This window comes from Cygnus olor, chromosome 19, assembly GCF_009769625.2.
Source record: "Cygnus olor isolate bCygOlo1 chromosome 19, bCygOlo1.pri.v2, whole genome shotgun sequence".
Taxonomy (NCBI): domain Eukaryota; kingdom Metazoa; phylum Chordata; class Aves; order Anseriformes; family Anatidae; genus Cygnus; species Cygnus olor.
Window position 1 is genome coordinate 11,119,598 of NC_049187.1, and position 17,663 is coordinate 11,137,260.

The 17,663-nt window shown below is 42.6% G+C and overlaps 1 protein-coding gene across 4 annotated transcripts in view; it reads right to left on the bottom strand.

Annotated features, from left to right (window-relative positions):
* Positions 1-288: 288 nt before the first annotated feature.
* The window catches only part of MAPKAP1 (MAPK associated protein 1), a 105,943-nt gene continuing 88,568 nt past the window's right edge, over positions 289-17,663 (bottom strand). For all 4 annotated transcript variants that reach the window (XM_040531580.1, XM_040531581.1, XM_040531582.1 and 1 more), the window contains 3 exons: positions 14,316-14,453; positions 2,755-2,852; positions 289-905 (listed from right to left, as the gene is read on the bottom strand). In XM_040531580.1, coding sequence (XP_040387514.1) covers positions 780-905; positions 2,755-2,852; positions 14,316-14,453 — 362 coding nt within the window. In that variant the 3' untranslated portion in view covers positions 289-779. The remainder of the gene's footprint in view (positions 906-2,754; positions 2,853-14,315; positions 14,454-17,663) is intronic.

Below are 17,663 nucleotides of genomic sequence, written 5' to 3' on the forward strand. Positions count from 1 at the left end.
GCTCTCCTTTTAGCTGCAGAGACGCTGCCTTGGTTTTCAAAACATCCTGCTGACTACAGCAAATAATGTTCCATACAATGTATGCGAAGCTGAAAAGCACAGTTAAAGAAAAATATTTTTGAAAAAAAATGAAGCAAAAGAGACCTGACTGTCTCAACATTTCTTCACAGATCAGATCCCCTGCAATGGCTGCTGTTCCCTGGCTCACGGTTGCCTCCTGCACTTCAGCAACAGAAGTGTAACCATCTGGGACTGCAGCCTCCCCCCAAAAGAACTGTGCATCATATGGACCTTGAAAAAGATTACATCTGTTTATTAATAGTAAAAATGGATACATTTGTCCTACATTTTGTTTTTAGAAATTTGATCATGTCACAAGCAATACCTGTGTGTATGTGGGTGTATTACAGATGTATATAATTTATTTTAACCAGGCTGTGAAATAATATGTAATCACATCTCTTCTTGTGATTGTACATAATACAGTAATTAAATGATGCCAGTCTACGTCATTCTCTTATTTCTAATCAAAGGAACCTGAAGCGTAACAGTCTTCTTTCCGGCTGATATGGCTCTTTATTTTTGTCACAGGGGAGACTTCCCATCACCAAAGAGGGATAATCTTCCAACTGTGAGAGATGGGATAATTCAGATTTCTTTCCTGGCTGCTCCTGCCTGTTGGCAGCCGGAGCACCGCAGTCCTGGCTCCCACCTTCCCGGGCTGCATGGAGCGTCTCCTCCTCCGAATTCAGCAGACAGGCGTTCCTCACGGCCAGGTGTTACTGCTGTCCTGATTTCTTCTCCTTCTGGAAGCTAAAGCTTGTTCTCCTGCTCAGTTTTCTTTGTTTCTGAGCAAAATAATCTGCTCTGGCTGTACTTGCTCGTGACTCTAGAATATAGTTAACCTGCAAGACACGAAGTGATGTTTCATTTCTTTGCTGTTTCAGTGGAGCAGCCCAGGGAGGGCATAGACCCTCATACCTCTGGACAAGGCATTAGTAAAAATGGCAAAAATACAGCAGAAACTGCTCGGAGCTTCAGGAGAAGCCCCCTGCTGCATGGGGCCGCGTCCTGGCCCTTCCTCCTGGGCTCCTTGGGTGGGTGCAGTGTGGCCTGGGCTGGGGGCTGGGTGCTGAGCACCCCTCTCTGCTCACCCAACCCTCCTTACCAAGCCTCCAGATGAACGCAGCAAGTCATGAAGACCCACAATGCTGGTCTAATATAGTAATGGGCTTCAATAAAAGATTTTATCAGCTTTAATAAAAATAATACTTTCATTATGATGTTTGCATACTCAGCTAATCTCATAGTTTCCCTGTATTTTGGCACATTTTACTTGATGAAAGCATTTTTAAATGATATTTAACAAGCCTGCTATTCCCTAAATTTATTATCTCCAGTGCTTTGTGATAATCACATAGATAATTTTAATGGAAGGTTAATGCAAGAATCAAAAAGATAAAAATGCCCTTTGGTCTGCCATTAGCTGGTTAATATGCTGTGGCTTAAAACTTGCACAATTTTATGCACTGTAGAGTGTTTCACTTTCATTGCATATTACAGCTGAAGGCATAAAAATATAGGGAATTTTCATGGTCAATAAAGTCTCAGTCTTTCTCACTTGATCATGTAAAAAGCCTAATTTGAAAAGTCTGATTTCTCTGCATCTCTTAATGCTGATGGAATTGAAAATAAACTGGTAACTTATGCACGAAACCAGAAAATATTCTCTATAAACAATTTGCGAGTTAAGAAAAAAAGTACTGTTCAATAATATTTCTCTCTTGAATATTCATGCTATTCACAGCAAAACTTCTTTAGACTTCTTATAGGAACAGTCTCAGACCTGTCAAGTGTTCTGAAGACTGCAACAGTTTATTTAGGGTTAAGTAGGAACAAAAGAATTTGGCCTAACAATCCATGAAGTAGTAAGAGCAAATGAACATTCACCTGTGTTATTAATAAAAAATATTTTGTCATATGTCAGTTATTTAGCAGTCCTCCGAACTTCACACAGAAGATAAAAGCAAACATAACAGACAGATTGCAAAAACTACTATTTTAAAAATTCTGAATTGCTAAAAAATCCTAGATTGCAGAAAATTAAATTTAATCTTCCAATAGTGTTATGAAAAATTGTTTCAGAAAGTAAATCAGTATGTCTCTGCACTGAGCCACAAGAAAAGCAAACAACTCTGATAAAGGATCGGGGCGGGAGGAATAACCCGTCTGCCTTGTACAAAGTGCCATCCTGGGAAACTCCTGCCCTCTGCTTGAGCCGGCGCTGACGCCATAAACCCCACATCAGCCGGCGGCCTTGAGGATTACTTCAGCGCACCGCTCCGCGGGAGCCCTCCGACCGCTGAGCAGCACCGGCACTGGCTGCCAAGACCCAGCGCCGGCCCTCGGGGGGCCCGGCAGGGTGGCCCACAGACCTGGACACGTGTCTGAAGGTGCAGAGTACCCAGACACAATGGAATTTGGTAGCTTCCGATAAAACTCAGCCAAAGATTGGCATCTCTTAACTGAAACTGAGTCCAAGAGGCAGCCCCGTACACAAAACAGGTAGTCTCTTGCACAGCTGCCTGAAAAGTGAGTAACAGACACTGGGCATGCTCTGGTAAGTGAGATGCACCTTAGTGCTCCTCAGGCACTGCACCATCCGTGTATTTCTAGAACCTCCTGAAATACTTTCATGTCTAACAAGTGGTAAAACACTCAGAATTTTGGGTCACGTTAAAATTTAATACTCACCTTCAGTACAATTTCATTGACAGTAGCAGCATCTGATTCAAAGTAAAGGTGTTTGTAGTCATGATTGCTTAGATATGTAAGTTTAAATATTGCATGACCTGCAAAGATAAGAAAAAAATGTTCAGAATATTCCTCTAAAGTTTCCGCAGAGCTTGTGTGCCTGACAGAAGAAAAACACAGATGGTGATCTTAGCATACCATCAGCACAACAGAAGGAAGTAATGAAACGCTGACAGGCTTCTCATGTCATTTCAATTTAAGGCAAGTGGTGGCTTACAGGAGCAGCTGAACTCTATTCAATAAAGTTCATTTTCCCATCACATCCCCACTGCAGGAAATGCAAAAATCTATCAAATGGCTAGTTAGCTCCCATTCAGCCCAAGACCATATTTCAGTTAAACTACCACATTAGAACTACTTTATGTAACTATTCACTGTATAATCATCAAATGTAGAAGATAAGTGTTATATTTAAAATAAAAGGTCAATTAACCCCAGAATTATCACTCTAAAATCCTCTCCCCAAAACAACACCCAAACCTACTCAAGTTGCTTAAGGCAAAGGAAAAATGTCACTGTAAAATACAAAAAGGATGCAGCGACGATACTACGAAACTAAGCATCTCTCCTCCTACAAGCAGAACACTCAAAATTAAAGTAGAACTGTAATTTTTATCTGTGTAGCGCTTTGCTGGCAGGCTTCACTGCTCAGTCCCAAATGGAGGTTTTAAGTGATTAAATGGACTCGATCTGATGACAGCCAGGCCAGCCTCCGTGGCTGCCTTTGGAGAATGGCATAGAAACTGGTGACCTTTACCAGCACTGCAGGCAGGACAGGAGGCACGGCTTTAGCATAAAGCTCTGTATGCAAAACATGTAGGAAGGCAAAATATCCTTCACTTGTTCAGACGTTCATGGCTTCAAAAATTAAAATTAAGCATATTCTATACATTATACTTTTCCATCAGTTTTCACATAATTTATTCAGTTCAAAGGTCAAAGTTAGTAATCCATAAAATAACAGCCACATTACTGTAAATTCACATCTTTCATGAAGGAAAGCTAATTTGAAATCTTATTTACATTATCTAATTCTCCAGATTTCCAAAAAATGACTGATATATGCCCCAGATCCGTGGCCAGAAAATTTGAGACGTGCGTATTTTATTGTGGCATGTTAATTAAACACCATTATGATGCACTAATCTGGAATATAAATTCTATATTGAAAAATTGGCTAATAATAATAGTAAAAAAAAAAAAACCCTTTAAATCACTTGACAAATGATGCCTTGGTGGTACTAAAAATGCGGGAATTCCTGGCTGCAAGCTAATCAGTATGTTAATGCATTCACGCCCGACTCCTGCTTGGGACTGAATTCAGCATCTTTACGATTCTGAAAGACTGCTCCTGGAGACATGACACAGCACTGCACACCACCGGCACGCCACGACAGCTTCCCCTGGACGTCTTAGCATTACGCACAGTTCCAGAAAGTGCTAAAAAATAAAATAAAGATCACACAAAACATGGTCTGGAGCATTCCAACAGAGGTTTTTTGTATTTGGTTTTGGAAGTTTCCTTGGCGGTTCCTCAGCGTGTGAACGAGGACCCCTTCCCCTGGCTCGGATGCTCGTTCCCCTCTTCCCTCCCCCAGGAGCAGGCGTTGCTGGCACTGCCCAGCCCGGCCCGGCTGCTCCGGAGGCCGCAGGCCCCGGGACAGCTCTGCTGGTGGGGAGGGCAGGGAGACGGGGGGCACCAGGAGCTTAGCCCCGCTGCCTGCTGGACGAGGGCTGCAGTCCCCACGGCTCTCCCTCGACCAGCTGCCCCCCGCCTGCTGCCAGTCCTGCCATCTACCTCACAAATGGAGGCAGGCTCGCCCCCCCTGCTGCTGCAGGACAGGGGTTTTACCAACCCACAGGGGTTTTACCAACACGGATTACACTGCTGGGAGGTCTGTTAGTGCTGCCTGCACCCCCAGCGCGCCCCCAGTGCAAGAAAAGCTGCCTTTTCCCCCGAGGGCAGCACGGGGAGCCGCGTGCTCTGCGGCAGGCCAGCGGGTGCGGGCGGGCGCCCATGCAGCACACGGACCGTGCCAGGGGCTGTGCTCACCAGCCCCAGACCAGTCCACCTCTGGGAGCCCCTTCGCCCCACTGCCCAGCGAAGTCAGCGGTGCGGGGACACCGCCGCCCAGTGGGTCCTTCACCAAGATGGGGGAGCCCGGGATGGGTTTGCAGTCCCGCTCCCGTTCTGGTAGAGACACAACCTGCACCAGAGGTGGAAAGAATAAAGACCCAGCGTGCTGACAGTCTGCTGCTCGGCCATACATCACCAAGTGGAGGTGGGGCAGAGAGCCACGGAATGAAATATTAATACAAAAATTAAGCGAGACCACAGCTTTCATCATGCCTGGTGAAGAAACCCTCCCCAGTATCCCCATCTTTCTGTTACACCAGTGATCTGCTCCTCCTTTCTGGCAAAAGCATTTATACAGCTGACAGAAGCAGAACACAGAACTTTATTTTGAGGACTTATTTTAAGATTGTAAAGAGTCAGCTGTTTTGATGACAATTAGAGCAACAGATGCCAATAACAATTCTGCTGCACCCTGTAGCAGGAGGCAGAGCTCACCCTGCTCCCCGTCCCTCTGGGGACACACCGCAGAGGGCCCAGCGCTGCGCTCGTGGCAGCCAGCACCCCGCGGCCCCCTGCACGCAGCAGGGCCCATCCCCGGCACACCTGAGGACGGTGTCCCTGCCCACTACCCATCCATGACAAAAGCTGCTCTGGTCCCTGCCTCTCGGGCAGGTGCTGGCCGAGACACGGAGCTGCCCGGCCGTGGCACGGGACGGCAGCGCTGCCTCTGCCCCCACGCAGGGACCGACCGCGCGGTGCCTGCCCCGCTGTGCGCAGCCCGCAGCACAGCCTGCGGAACGCGTCGTACACCCTGCCAGGTGATTTAGTGGAAAGAAGCTGAAAAGACTTTTTTTTAGAAAGCCCCATTATAGTATTATGTTTATGTGCTCCCATGTCCACATTATACTATTTACAGCATGAAATATTAGTTCATTGATATCATAACTGGCACTTTGCTCTGCTACTGTTCTAGCCAGATGGAATTTATGAACTGTGAGATTGATTTCCATTTCCAAGAGTGCTTAAATATGTGATGTACCACTTTCCAATAGAACACCATCCTTGACACTTCAGAGATCAATACGAACTTCAATGGTTTTATATTTCCATATAAGAATATCTGGCAACAAACCACAGTAGCTCAAGTGGCTTCTGCCATACTTGATGGTAGAATTAAAACAAACGCAGATGTTGTATGAACAACTTCACCGCAGTGCCTGCTGCATGAACAATGTGTCCTTTAGTCTGTGTTTGAAACACAAGTGTTCAGCTGCAGCAGCTGTCACTGCCCTGCCCCGGGACAAAGGCACGTGTGCATGTAGATAGGTACAGTCACCTACCGACGAGGTGGCAGAGGCTGATGGCAAGAGGGAACTGAACAGGGAAATTTTAGTATTTTGCAATCGATTTTACTGGCTAGACAACAGAAAATACATGTTATTTTCAAATAAATTTATCTGATAAGTGGAATTACAGAAACTCATCTGTTATCAGATGCTCTTGCCACGTGTACAGTATGAGCTCAACAGATCTCTGCAGGCAACTCTGCTACGCCAGGGGAGTCACCCGGTTCGGCCCTGGTGCCCGGACAGACCGGGTGCATGCGAGATGCTGAGGGTGGTGTCCCTGTGTCACCTGCAGGAACATCTGCTTGGCCCCTCGCCCCGCACGCTGCAGCCAAGACGTGCAGGCTCCACCAGCCCTGCCGCACCAGGCCTGCTTGTGCCACTGCCCCACGCCAGCACCGCTCCTGCCATGCCTTGTGGTGGTGTTGTCCCTCTGACAGCAGGGAAACAGCGTCCTATCACTGGTGCCCTTTGAACGTATTTTGACAAATCTTTCCTAACCTTTGAATGCTAACAGGTTCCCAGGCGGTTACACCTGGAGAAAGGCATGCAAGAGACTCAGATAGAAAGGGAAAATGCTAATTCACTGAAAAGGAGGAGAGCTCACTGTCAGCACGATGTCTTAAATTTAATTGCTTGGCATATCTCCTAATTTTTAATATTACTGTACTGACAAAAAAGTGAAGGAAGGGGCTAGTTACGGTATAAACAGTAATCCTTCCAAACCCAGAAGCACAGCCGCATGCAGATCTACTGGTCGTGGCTGGAAACCTATCTTTCTCACAGTGTTTGGTGAAACAGTGCTTGTGTAAATAGCAGCCTCCCTACTGCATGTCAGCCCCCAACACACACACAATTCCATTGGTTTTGTGTTTACATGAGGCAGACGAGAAATATTGCTGGAAAACAGTTTCCAGAATTACTGACTAAAATATACGTACATGCTCATTGGTAAATCTGCAAATTTCTATCTCAGAAAATACACAAAAACTTTGTGCTCCACTGTGCTTTAATTTATACAGGTGAAAACAAATTTTCACTTTTAAACTGAAGTAATGCACTTTCTTTATCAGCATCTAAAAACCACACTTTTTGCCTGGAAAACATTGAAAGGATGTGGAATTGCACAGGAAAAGACAACTTCTTTACTGAACTTGCCAAGACGAGGAGTAGTTTGTCCTCCTCCTTTCCCATCTCCGCCAAAATCAGACTGTATCAAAAGCCTCTGTTCGTGCCAATCTTTAAAACAGCATGTGCTGAATTAAATCACTAATTAGATGAAGGATGAAAAGAATATTTATGATTCAAACAAAATAGAAAACAAACACAGGGAAATGCAAATTTATGTTAAATTTTTCAATACACCTTGATGATTGCTTTGTCATTACAGGGCCATAAAGTATAAGTCAACAATTAAGATACATACATAATATAATATATAATAAAGAGCTAGAGAAAGACCTCTCTGAAGAAAAGAACTACTTATGGGCATCATTTCACATTATCATCATTTTCACCACTTTGGAAATTGTGACCACAGTATCAAACCTCGAAATCTCTTCTCACAGACTCAGAAGGGATTACAAAGACTTAAAAATATACTAGTAAACAGGCAAGGAACCATGAAAATAAAACACATGACAAGCAATGTTTCTGTACAAAGACAAGTTTAGTTAAATGTGGTATGAAATGGGGGCATGTCTGTTCATCAGCCCCTGAGGTTTTTATTCTAAAGCTTTGGGGAGGGACTCTGTTGTTTTAAATCCGTATGTGCTACATCAAAAAATGATGCCGTGACCCTGGGACAGGGCCTGAAGGTCCTACAAAAATGCAAGTGTTGCACTGTCATCAAAACACCAATCCTGACAACCTCTAATGAACAAGAAAACTTAGATGTTTTCTTGCAGGGGAATGTCACAAGCTGCAGCACAGCTGTGGCTGGATTGCCAGGGACATAGCAGCGGCTCTCCCAGCGATGGAGACAGAACAGGAATCTGAGCATGAAGGCGGGTTAGGCCTACTTCACGCCAGGCATACTCATCCAAGAGGTGCATTGTTTAGAGGCGATTTGTCCTCCACAGGTAGCAAACGCAGTCAAAGTTATGGATGAAATCCTGAACCCACCAACATCAGTGGAAAAAATGTGGAGTTCAGACCAGGCGTTACTGAAGTGGGAACAAATGTTATGAATGTTACGAAAAGAAAGCTGCAGTCCTGCTGGCCCGCTCCATTCTCAGGGAGCAGCGTATTTCAAGAACACTTTTCCCACAACTCAGGTCTTTATATTCTGCTGTAAGTTTATTATAAAACATTGCTATTAGTGGATGTCTTGTTTCTAGATGTCCTGAAAAAGACCACTTATGTTAAATTATGGTAACTATTCACACATCTGGATTTTTTTTTCTGAAGCCTTTTGTTTCTTCATTGAATTATTACCAAAGGCAGAATACTAATAAAGATTTTTGCAAGAATGGTGAAAATCGAGGTGGAACTCAGGCTTGCCCAAAACCTTTTCACCAGCACCTTGTTTTGGAAAAAAGATGATAAATAAATCAAAATGCACTAAGCAGTGTTTCCACATGGCAATCGCCTCCTTCATTGCGTCTGCACCTCATCAATCACGCTATTGTCTGCTTGAAAGGCGAGCCTTGTAAATGTCATATCCACTCAAGCCCAAGGAGAAGCGAATCAAAATGCAGCAAGGAGTTTTAATTGGATAGTGTAATTAAACTAAAAAACCCCAGCAGAATAGCTTTGACAGGATAGATGAAGACCCCTTTTAATAGGGCTACAAAACATATTTGTTAAAAGGATGAGGCAATGCACGCTCCTGATAGTGCTCCAGAGTACTTTTATGAGGAGGCTACTCACTAGTGGATGTTTTTAATAAGTTGCCTTGCGTACAGTACCCAGGCAGGAGCAGCCCTTGCCTCCAAGCCACTAGCAGTGGACACTGAAGCGGTCACCAAGCCGAAGCTGTTCCTTCGGCTGAGCTTCCCTTGCTGCCAGCTGCTTCTCTGGGGGTGTAAATTGTACGAACCGATGCCAAACACACACGGCTGAGTGGCCAGCTCCAGCGCTAGAGGAAAGGCAGAGCAGCTCCCGGCACGGCACAGCGTGCAGACCACGGACGGCTGCTCGCAAGTCTCCAATAACTCTGACCTTTTGCCAGGGCTCAAGCTGGCCGCCAACAACCTGGGCACAGTCCTGAGCCTGCCACAGAAAATGGAAAATACGACAAAACCAAGCACCATCTGTGACTTTGCTCCCTTCCCTTTGCGGCATTTAGCCACTCTGCAAACAACACGTCTACACACATTTGGACTCGTTTCTTTCTGTTGCATACTGAGATTTCTTTCACTCCACGCCTGAGTCTTGGTAACATTTTCTCTGCTGAATCTATTTTTTATCCTTTGACCAGAATCTGTGATTAGGCTTCTATCAAGTATGATTTTTCTTCTATTATTTCACAGACTGCGTTATTCACAGCAGGAGCATTAATATTAGGAACTACCGCACAATATTTTGTGCACCATTTGCACAGTGCCTGGATAATTGCTGGCTCTTTGCTCTGGCTCCACTGCAGGGCTATGAACAAACATGCAACATCTTTATTTAAGCTCCCTGAGCAGCAGGAATCCATGCTTCCCAACACATTCTGTATGCTTTTAGTCCTTTCACAATCCAATAATGAATTCATTAAATTAGTATTACCCAACGTGCGTAATCTGGAGGAACTTGATACTGAATTAAAACATCACATACCTTCAGCTTTAAATGAAAACTACATAAAAGCATTTCAGCCATCACTTTGGCTATCACTTACAGCCAGTATGAATACTGCTAGAAAAGCTATTTTCGTGCAGATGTGGAATTCAATGGGAAAGACTGACTCGTGTTGCAACATCAATCAAAACGTCGGCTCCGCTGGCAGCTCTCGACAGTAAGGCAGGTTCAAAGGTCACAGGATAAAGAAAAAGCCAAGCTTTGGTTCAGCTCTAATATCTCCTCGCTAGAAGTCTTGCAAAGGTACCTACCCCCTTCTGTACTAGGCGGCTTTCATTAATCTTCTTGCCATCTTTTTTAACTAGTCATGCAGAACCGCTCGATAGCAAGACATATAATGGGGAGGCCCTGTGCCTATTACCAGGTTAACACTCTGTTAAGCCCCAGTGCAACAATGGAATAAGAATTTAAAGGAAATCTTAAGCTGCAGGGTGCAAAGCAGGCAATTAAATTACAAACTGAAGTTACCAATGTACTCCATGACCTACAGAACACCTTTGTTTAGACTCCCTTAATATTAAGGATATTTTGACCAAGCAATTGAGATGTATATGCTTTACTAAAAAAAACAAAACCAAAACCAAACCAAACAAAAATCCACAAAAACAAACAAACAAACAGAAAAACGATTGCAGAGAACATTTCTTCAATGTTTCAAGTAAATTATCAAATAAATCTGATTTCTGCAGCCGTCATAAAGTGCGCTTAATGGAAAAAAAACCGCATGTGTTTTGAAAACCGTAAGTCTGCCCAACCAATTAGTCTCAGTGCCACTGAAAGACCTCCCCTGAGCTCTGCTAAACCCCGTGAGCACCAGTGCCAGGTGCCAAGGCAAGCTGGTAACCCCAGCCCCCAGAAGGACAGCGACACCGCGGCAGTCACAGCCGCGCTTTGTCCACAGTGCACTTTGTAGGAGAGGCAGTGGTTAGTGACACTGAAGTTTCTCCCTTGTCCAAATAATGTAAGAGACATTAACAGAATCAGATTTCCTTTAAATTACACTATTGCAAAGGGATGTAATTGTATTAAACATATTATGTTGCTTCCTTAAGACTTTATATTATGTACACTTAATTGAGATACAAAGCTCTTTTCAGCTATAAAAATGACAACTACTTTATTAAGGTTTAAATCTTATTTCTCAATGATAGGATGCTTCCTTTCAAGATTCAAAACATTCAGAATCTCTCGTGATAATCAGACTGAACCTGATTTAAACAAGCATTTTATACACAGTGTTTCCAGGTTCTAATGGCATTTGATCGAGCCAGCAGGGCCATTACCTCTTCCCTCTGTCTAAATTCAGGGAGTCTGATTTAATTTACAAATAAAAATTCAAATTCTAACCTGGGCCTACTACAAGGGCAAACAAAAATCATCAGCCATTCCTGCCTATGATACCCCCACTAATGACAAATTAGATGCCAAAGCTTTCTCTTTCCATTCTCCATTTCCACTAAGTGCAGCTCCAAGTCCTGTTAACGTACAGTAAAGGAAAGCTTCGGCTTCAAGTCTTCCTGTAGATATTCACAACATGTGATCTACGAAGTTGTCAAGTTCTTTAACACACAAGTGTCACTGAAGCTTCACTTCACAAACCTGTCTTTGCAGATAAAACTTTAATTGAAAGTAAGCATGAGCACCCCCACTACGTTTATATACAATTTCTATTTTTATGTTTCTGTAGACAAGTACCAGTAAAAACCTCCGAAATCTCGTTAGTCTACAGAAAGTCAGACCTAACTGAATATTAAACTGTGTTAATTACCATGTGCAGGAAAACAAATTTTCCATAAAGCTTCAGCTGTACTGAGCTGTACTGTGACCAGCCTCCCTTCACAAGGACCCTTGCCCAGCCTCTACAAAGCATGGCCGGCCACAACTGGAGGCTCCAGAAACCCCTTCCCTGCTCTTCAGAAATACAACATGTCAGCTCAGCAAAGCAGCACCCAACTTTACTATAACCCCAATCGCTAACGTCTGGGGAATGCAGTCAGTTTAATAATATACACTGTTTTCCCCCAGTGTAACTGTACAAGCCCTGTTACATGTGCAGAACACTTCTGAAAGATGAAACGGAGCATGTTTGTGTTACAAGAGATAAAAACATGGAAACAAAATATATTGCAGAACTCAAACACCTTATCTTCACTCAGCCTCTCTTTCTTTGCAATAATTCATTCAAGAAAGATCCAGGAATAATTTTTGATGTAAACTCTGCTACAAACATATATCACTATGCTGATAAAAATCACAGACAAAACTTGTGAAATACAGTGAGTTTCATTCCTTTATGCTACTAAAATAACTTTTTTCCATTTAAAATTCAAGAGATACCGATCTGCTGTTAAGAGTTCCCCAAAATGCATCATTCTGAGATGTCACACTAAGAGTCTCTCCTACTGACCCAAAATAATGACTTTTCTTTGATGGATCTGGAAGAGGTCAGTGGATTTCAGGGGGAATTATTTTCTCCTTTTGAAACTATGTTGAACGCTTACTTAACACGAAAACTTTATGAATGGCCACATGAAAATGAGTAAATAAAATCCCAGTATCATAAAGATTACCTTTGTCATAACCTGTCAGAATCCTCTCAAAAGTGACCACAATTCTTCATGTAATGGTCTCCACTCACAGGCACTGTCTTTCTGGCACCAGACTTCACTTGGGGGCTGAAATTTTGCCCCTTATTTCTCCCTGTGGTGGCAGTTGCTGCATTTGGATACAAGTGTTGTTTCCCAGAAGAGCGGGGGCTGCCTCTGGGGCTGCCAAGCCCCCATCCCCTCCAGAACACAGCACCAGAGATGTTCAAGGACAGCCTGAAGGTCTCACGTGAGTGTGTTAGTGGGAGTGTGAGGTGGAAACCTTGACCTTCGAGGCTGCATTTTCAAATACAGCCCCATTTTGCTGGCATGATTTTACCACAAGTATTTGCATTTGAAATGAAACATGGCTACAAAACCAGAGGTGTTGATGTATTTACAAGTGCAAAACTACACCTTTAATAAGAAAAATCGGTCTGAGGTGCAACTGGAAATCAAGCACTTAGGCATTTAAAAGTACTGCAGATTCTGCTGTGGCCTTTGCTGACTGCCAATTATCTGTTATAGAGTTGTGCTAGATCACTTCCCTTGGAGCCCTGTAAAGACAACTGTTACACATTTGGACTGCTTGGTCACTAGCGATGTCCTTCCCCAGGATCATGCCTTCCCAAGGACCATAAAGACTTGCTGGAGAGACAGAAAAGGAAGGCAGTGACTGGACTAAAAGCATGGAAATAGGAAGGGGTAATGAAGGGGAGAAGGATATAGTTCAATAATTGCTGATAAAATCTGTGGCAGCCATAAATTTACTCTTCCAAAAGAATCCAACAGATCATTACCTCTGTAAATATGTATCACATAATTCTCCCTCTCCGTCACCTTGCAGATAAGTACTTAATATTTAGCATCTCTACCCTGGACAAGTGCAAGTGTAATAAAATCCATCTGAGCTTTAGAACTGCAGTTACTTTTTGACAGGAGATAGTTATATTTTGACACCACAGGGAGACATTGCCCGATTCCCCTCAGGCCTGTCTTGTGCTTTTTTAAAACAAATTTTACAAATTTAGACTCTCATTACTCTACTGATACAATAAGCAAAAGCACCAGCTTTTTAGTTGTACTCTGAAGGCAGCAATCTTTACCCCCCTTTTTCTGGAGACTGGTTGAACTGGGATGTCCAACGCATCCTCCAGCTGGTTTAGCTATCACTGCTGCCCAGGCAGCTCCTGACTCTCATGAAACAAAACTCCCAGTGTGACACGTCAAAATTCTGCTGATCCTGTAGCCACGAGTGAAGCAAATGTAGACTGTGCTGATATTTACTGTATGTCTCAGATCCTCATTTGTGTCTAAGAAATTGTTTAAAACCTTTCCAGATATTAAGAATTAAAAAAAAAAAAAAGCAATTATGTGGAAACCTACATTTGACGACCGAGCTATGGGGCCAGACACCAGCTAGGCAAAACCAGTTTCCTTGGTATGACAATATTAGCAGCTACTGATAGTGGGCAAGAAACACTCTTAATGATGCCATTAGTTGCAAGCGGCATTTAAAGGACACTCATAAAATGTGTATCTGTTTATGTTATGTTCTCTACAACAGAATCAAGTCAGATTAAAAACATCCTATAATGAATAAAATACACCTATAAAAGGAAAGGACATGGTAGCAATAATTCTTTGGGCATCTAGCACATACAGAGAGGGAGAGAAGAGAGAACATAAATAAAAAGGACTACTCACTTGGGCTTTTTTCTTCCGCAAGGTCACAGGCACAGAGGAGTTCAGAATCGATTGAAATGGGTTTCTGCTTAATCCAAAACTTAGTGCTGGCCTTCTGATTAGTAACAGGGTCTATCTCTACCTTGTCTCCAGAAATACCTGAGATGAGAAAGAATAGAGAGCCACAATAGTGATCTGTTTAAGTGATTTCATATCAGTCATTTGACACACTTTATAAATCTTAAATGGGATGAAAGTATATTGCCCATTTGGGCTTTTTGAAAGCACGGGAGCTTTTGAAACCAAAAGCAAATGATTATCAAAGTGCATTGATAATCTGCATTTTATTCTCCTGCCTTGCTTGGAAATAAGCATACCAATGAGGAAAAAAAACCATCCCAGAAAAAATTCTTCTCAACACGTACAGAGCTCCTCCGGAAACAGCAGCTACACGAACTGCAAGATTTATACAAAGATACTGCTACTTTTTCCATCATCTCTATTATATGTAGGAGACACTATCACACAACGTCACCATTCTACCTCCTATACTATAAAATCTATACGAGAGGACAACACACATCTGTGGTATTACAGGAACGGTCTTTGTGTTAACCAGATAATCATAAACAAAGGCGCCCAGTCCCAGAGATCCTGTGCATTTTTACACTGCTGGCATCCTAAAGCCAGCTCTAATTAGGCTGCTTTGAAAGCAAGCTGAGGATCTGAGTAGCTCCTGGCACAGGCACCGGGCCCTGTCTCTGAACACGGGCTTCCCCAGATGGCTCCGGCTTCGCTCCTGCTGTGCGTAGGCTGACCTGGATACACGGCGTGCTTCCATGCGCAGAATCATACAGCAGACCTTTTGTGAGGGAGTGTAGAAAATTCCTACCCTATTATCCCTCTGCATGTCTCTCTCGAGCTCATGAAAGGAGTGTTTTTCCAGTGGGATGCTGCATGAGCAGGCTGAAAGCTACCCGTGTGCTGGAACCTGCCCCGGGATGCTCACTGCAATTTACAGCAGTTTTCATCACGGTAGTACAAAGCAAACGTCCTGCTATGCCGCACTGGTGAACAGAAGCTCATTGTGTAGTGTCTGTTGACATGGCTGAACAAACTTCTCAGTCTGCTTTTTACACCAGATGTGTGGAACCTTAAAAATAATTACATTTTTCAAGTCATGACTTACTGGTGGAGCTCATGATACAGTGGCAAAAAGGAAGTACCAGAGGAAAAAAAGTATTTAAATTTCACTTCTGCACCTCTGGAAAAATGGCAGAGAGAACCTTTCCCTCTTGAGGCTTTTGGCTATAGTGCTTTTCAATACCTTATACTTGGCTTGTCTGAAGCACAAAAAAACTTAAAAGGAGCCGACGATTTAACTTTTAAGAGATGTGACAAAATAAACATCAGATGCCACACTCAGAACAACTCTCTCAAGCTCTCCAAAATTAAGTCAATGTTTCTTAAAGTCTGGTCACTGCTGCAGAATCAGCAAACCACGTTTGTATTTTATGTAAGTAAAATCCAAGCATACAGATAGCACGCACCACCTGCTTACAGCAGCCTTCTTGCTGCAGTCTGTTCCACTACACACAAGGTAACCTTCGTTTTAACCCTGGCTGCTAAGACAGGTGATAAGAATGCCACCAACTCCCTCCCCTGTTCTATTAATCCAAGAATGCACTCTGTCATTAAACATACGTCACATCAAAGCTATCACATTTCAATTAAGCATTGTATCAAGAGTCCAGTTAATACAAGGGCTGTTAGAACTAGGTAACGTGAGCTGGCTGATGTTGTAACCAGATCTCATTTTGGTTTGCAATTTTATTTTGGACAGATTATTTAAAATCAGCTTTATTTTTTCACTGTAGTGGCTAATTATTCAAAATGGCATTTTCTGTAGTTTAAGGAAAATATGTGACGATGATATAAGTTCTTATTTCCTCAATGAAAGAAGTCAAAGCAAGTTCTAAAAATAAATGTGCAAATTCTTTGTGTGTGAGGTTTGCTCCCTACACCTTTCTTTAAAAAAAAAAAAAAAAGAAGTCACCCCGGAAAATATCCTTTAAAAATTTTCACAGTATGGTCCCGTAACTTCAGAATTCATAGTCAGTCAATATTGTTAATGTACCTTGTTAATTTGATAGGATTTGTCAGGTAACTCCACTGGAAAATTATATAAAACTGTTCCAGATGAACAGATGATAGTGACATGAATTAAAGTGATAGAACAATAGTGGAATATAAACCAGAAATGACACCCAAAGTGGCTGTTGATTTATTGCCATCCTGAGTTTGGTTCTGGGCTTCCATGTATATTAGTGCTACAAATCTGGGTCCATTTAGCAGAGAGATGCTCATACATACATCACCAGCTCCTGCTCCAAGCCAAGGTCACTCCCCATTGCATCAATCTTTTCTGCAGAGGCTACTTCACCAAGCATGGATTTTGTACCCATCTCAGATGTAACAGACTTCCTCCTCTTTCATCTTTTTTTTATCATGTAAAATACACTTTAACTTCTATTATTTTTATCTGCAAATTGTTGCTGTATACTTCATCCATTATTTCTGTATCTCGACATCACTGGCTTAAGCTCACACACATCCGAAGAGCACATTGACAAAGAATGTTGTCTTTTTTGTGTTATTGTTTTCACAATCTGTAAGTATTGAAACCTAAAATCAAAACAGTATTATATATGTGGTTTCTACAGTCTCGGTATCACCGCACAAATTAGTCATACTCAGAAAAGAAGTAAAAATGCTTCCTCAGCTATTTTTTTATTCATTCATTTTAGCAAAAGAAATGTCATCGCTGTAGTAGTCCAGTAACACTGCTCTGTTCTTGCTTCCCTTGTTGGGGTCTGCAACTGTCCCCTGCCCCTTCTGAAATACTTTCTGGCAGCAGTTTTCCAAGACAATATGCTGCTTTTAGTTTTGCTAATGTAGTACAAAAGCAAATATATCTTGTGCCTTCACAACACAACTGAGCCTCTGTAAAAGATGTTGGGAACACTACTGTATGTGTATTACACCGTAACATTAGCTAAAACGTAAAAACCCAGACCTTAAACTGCCATGGCTAAAGCTTTCAGCTGTAATAAAAACGTCAGTCAAAAGGGTCATTCCTCCCCTTGTCATTTACTTATCTCTGTGTTCTACCAAGAGCTACGCACAATGTACAGACAACTGAGCTTATTCTGATATTTTCAGGAAATCTTGCCTCAAATTCAATAAACAGTACTTGAACAGCTAAAAACGTTTCAGAAAGTACCACTATGCAAACACCAATTCACAAACATAGCTCACATTACTGCTACTTGTTCTATGCAAGTAAAATAAAATACAGTACAGAACCTA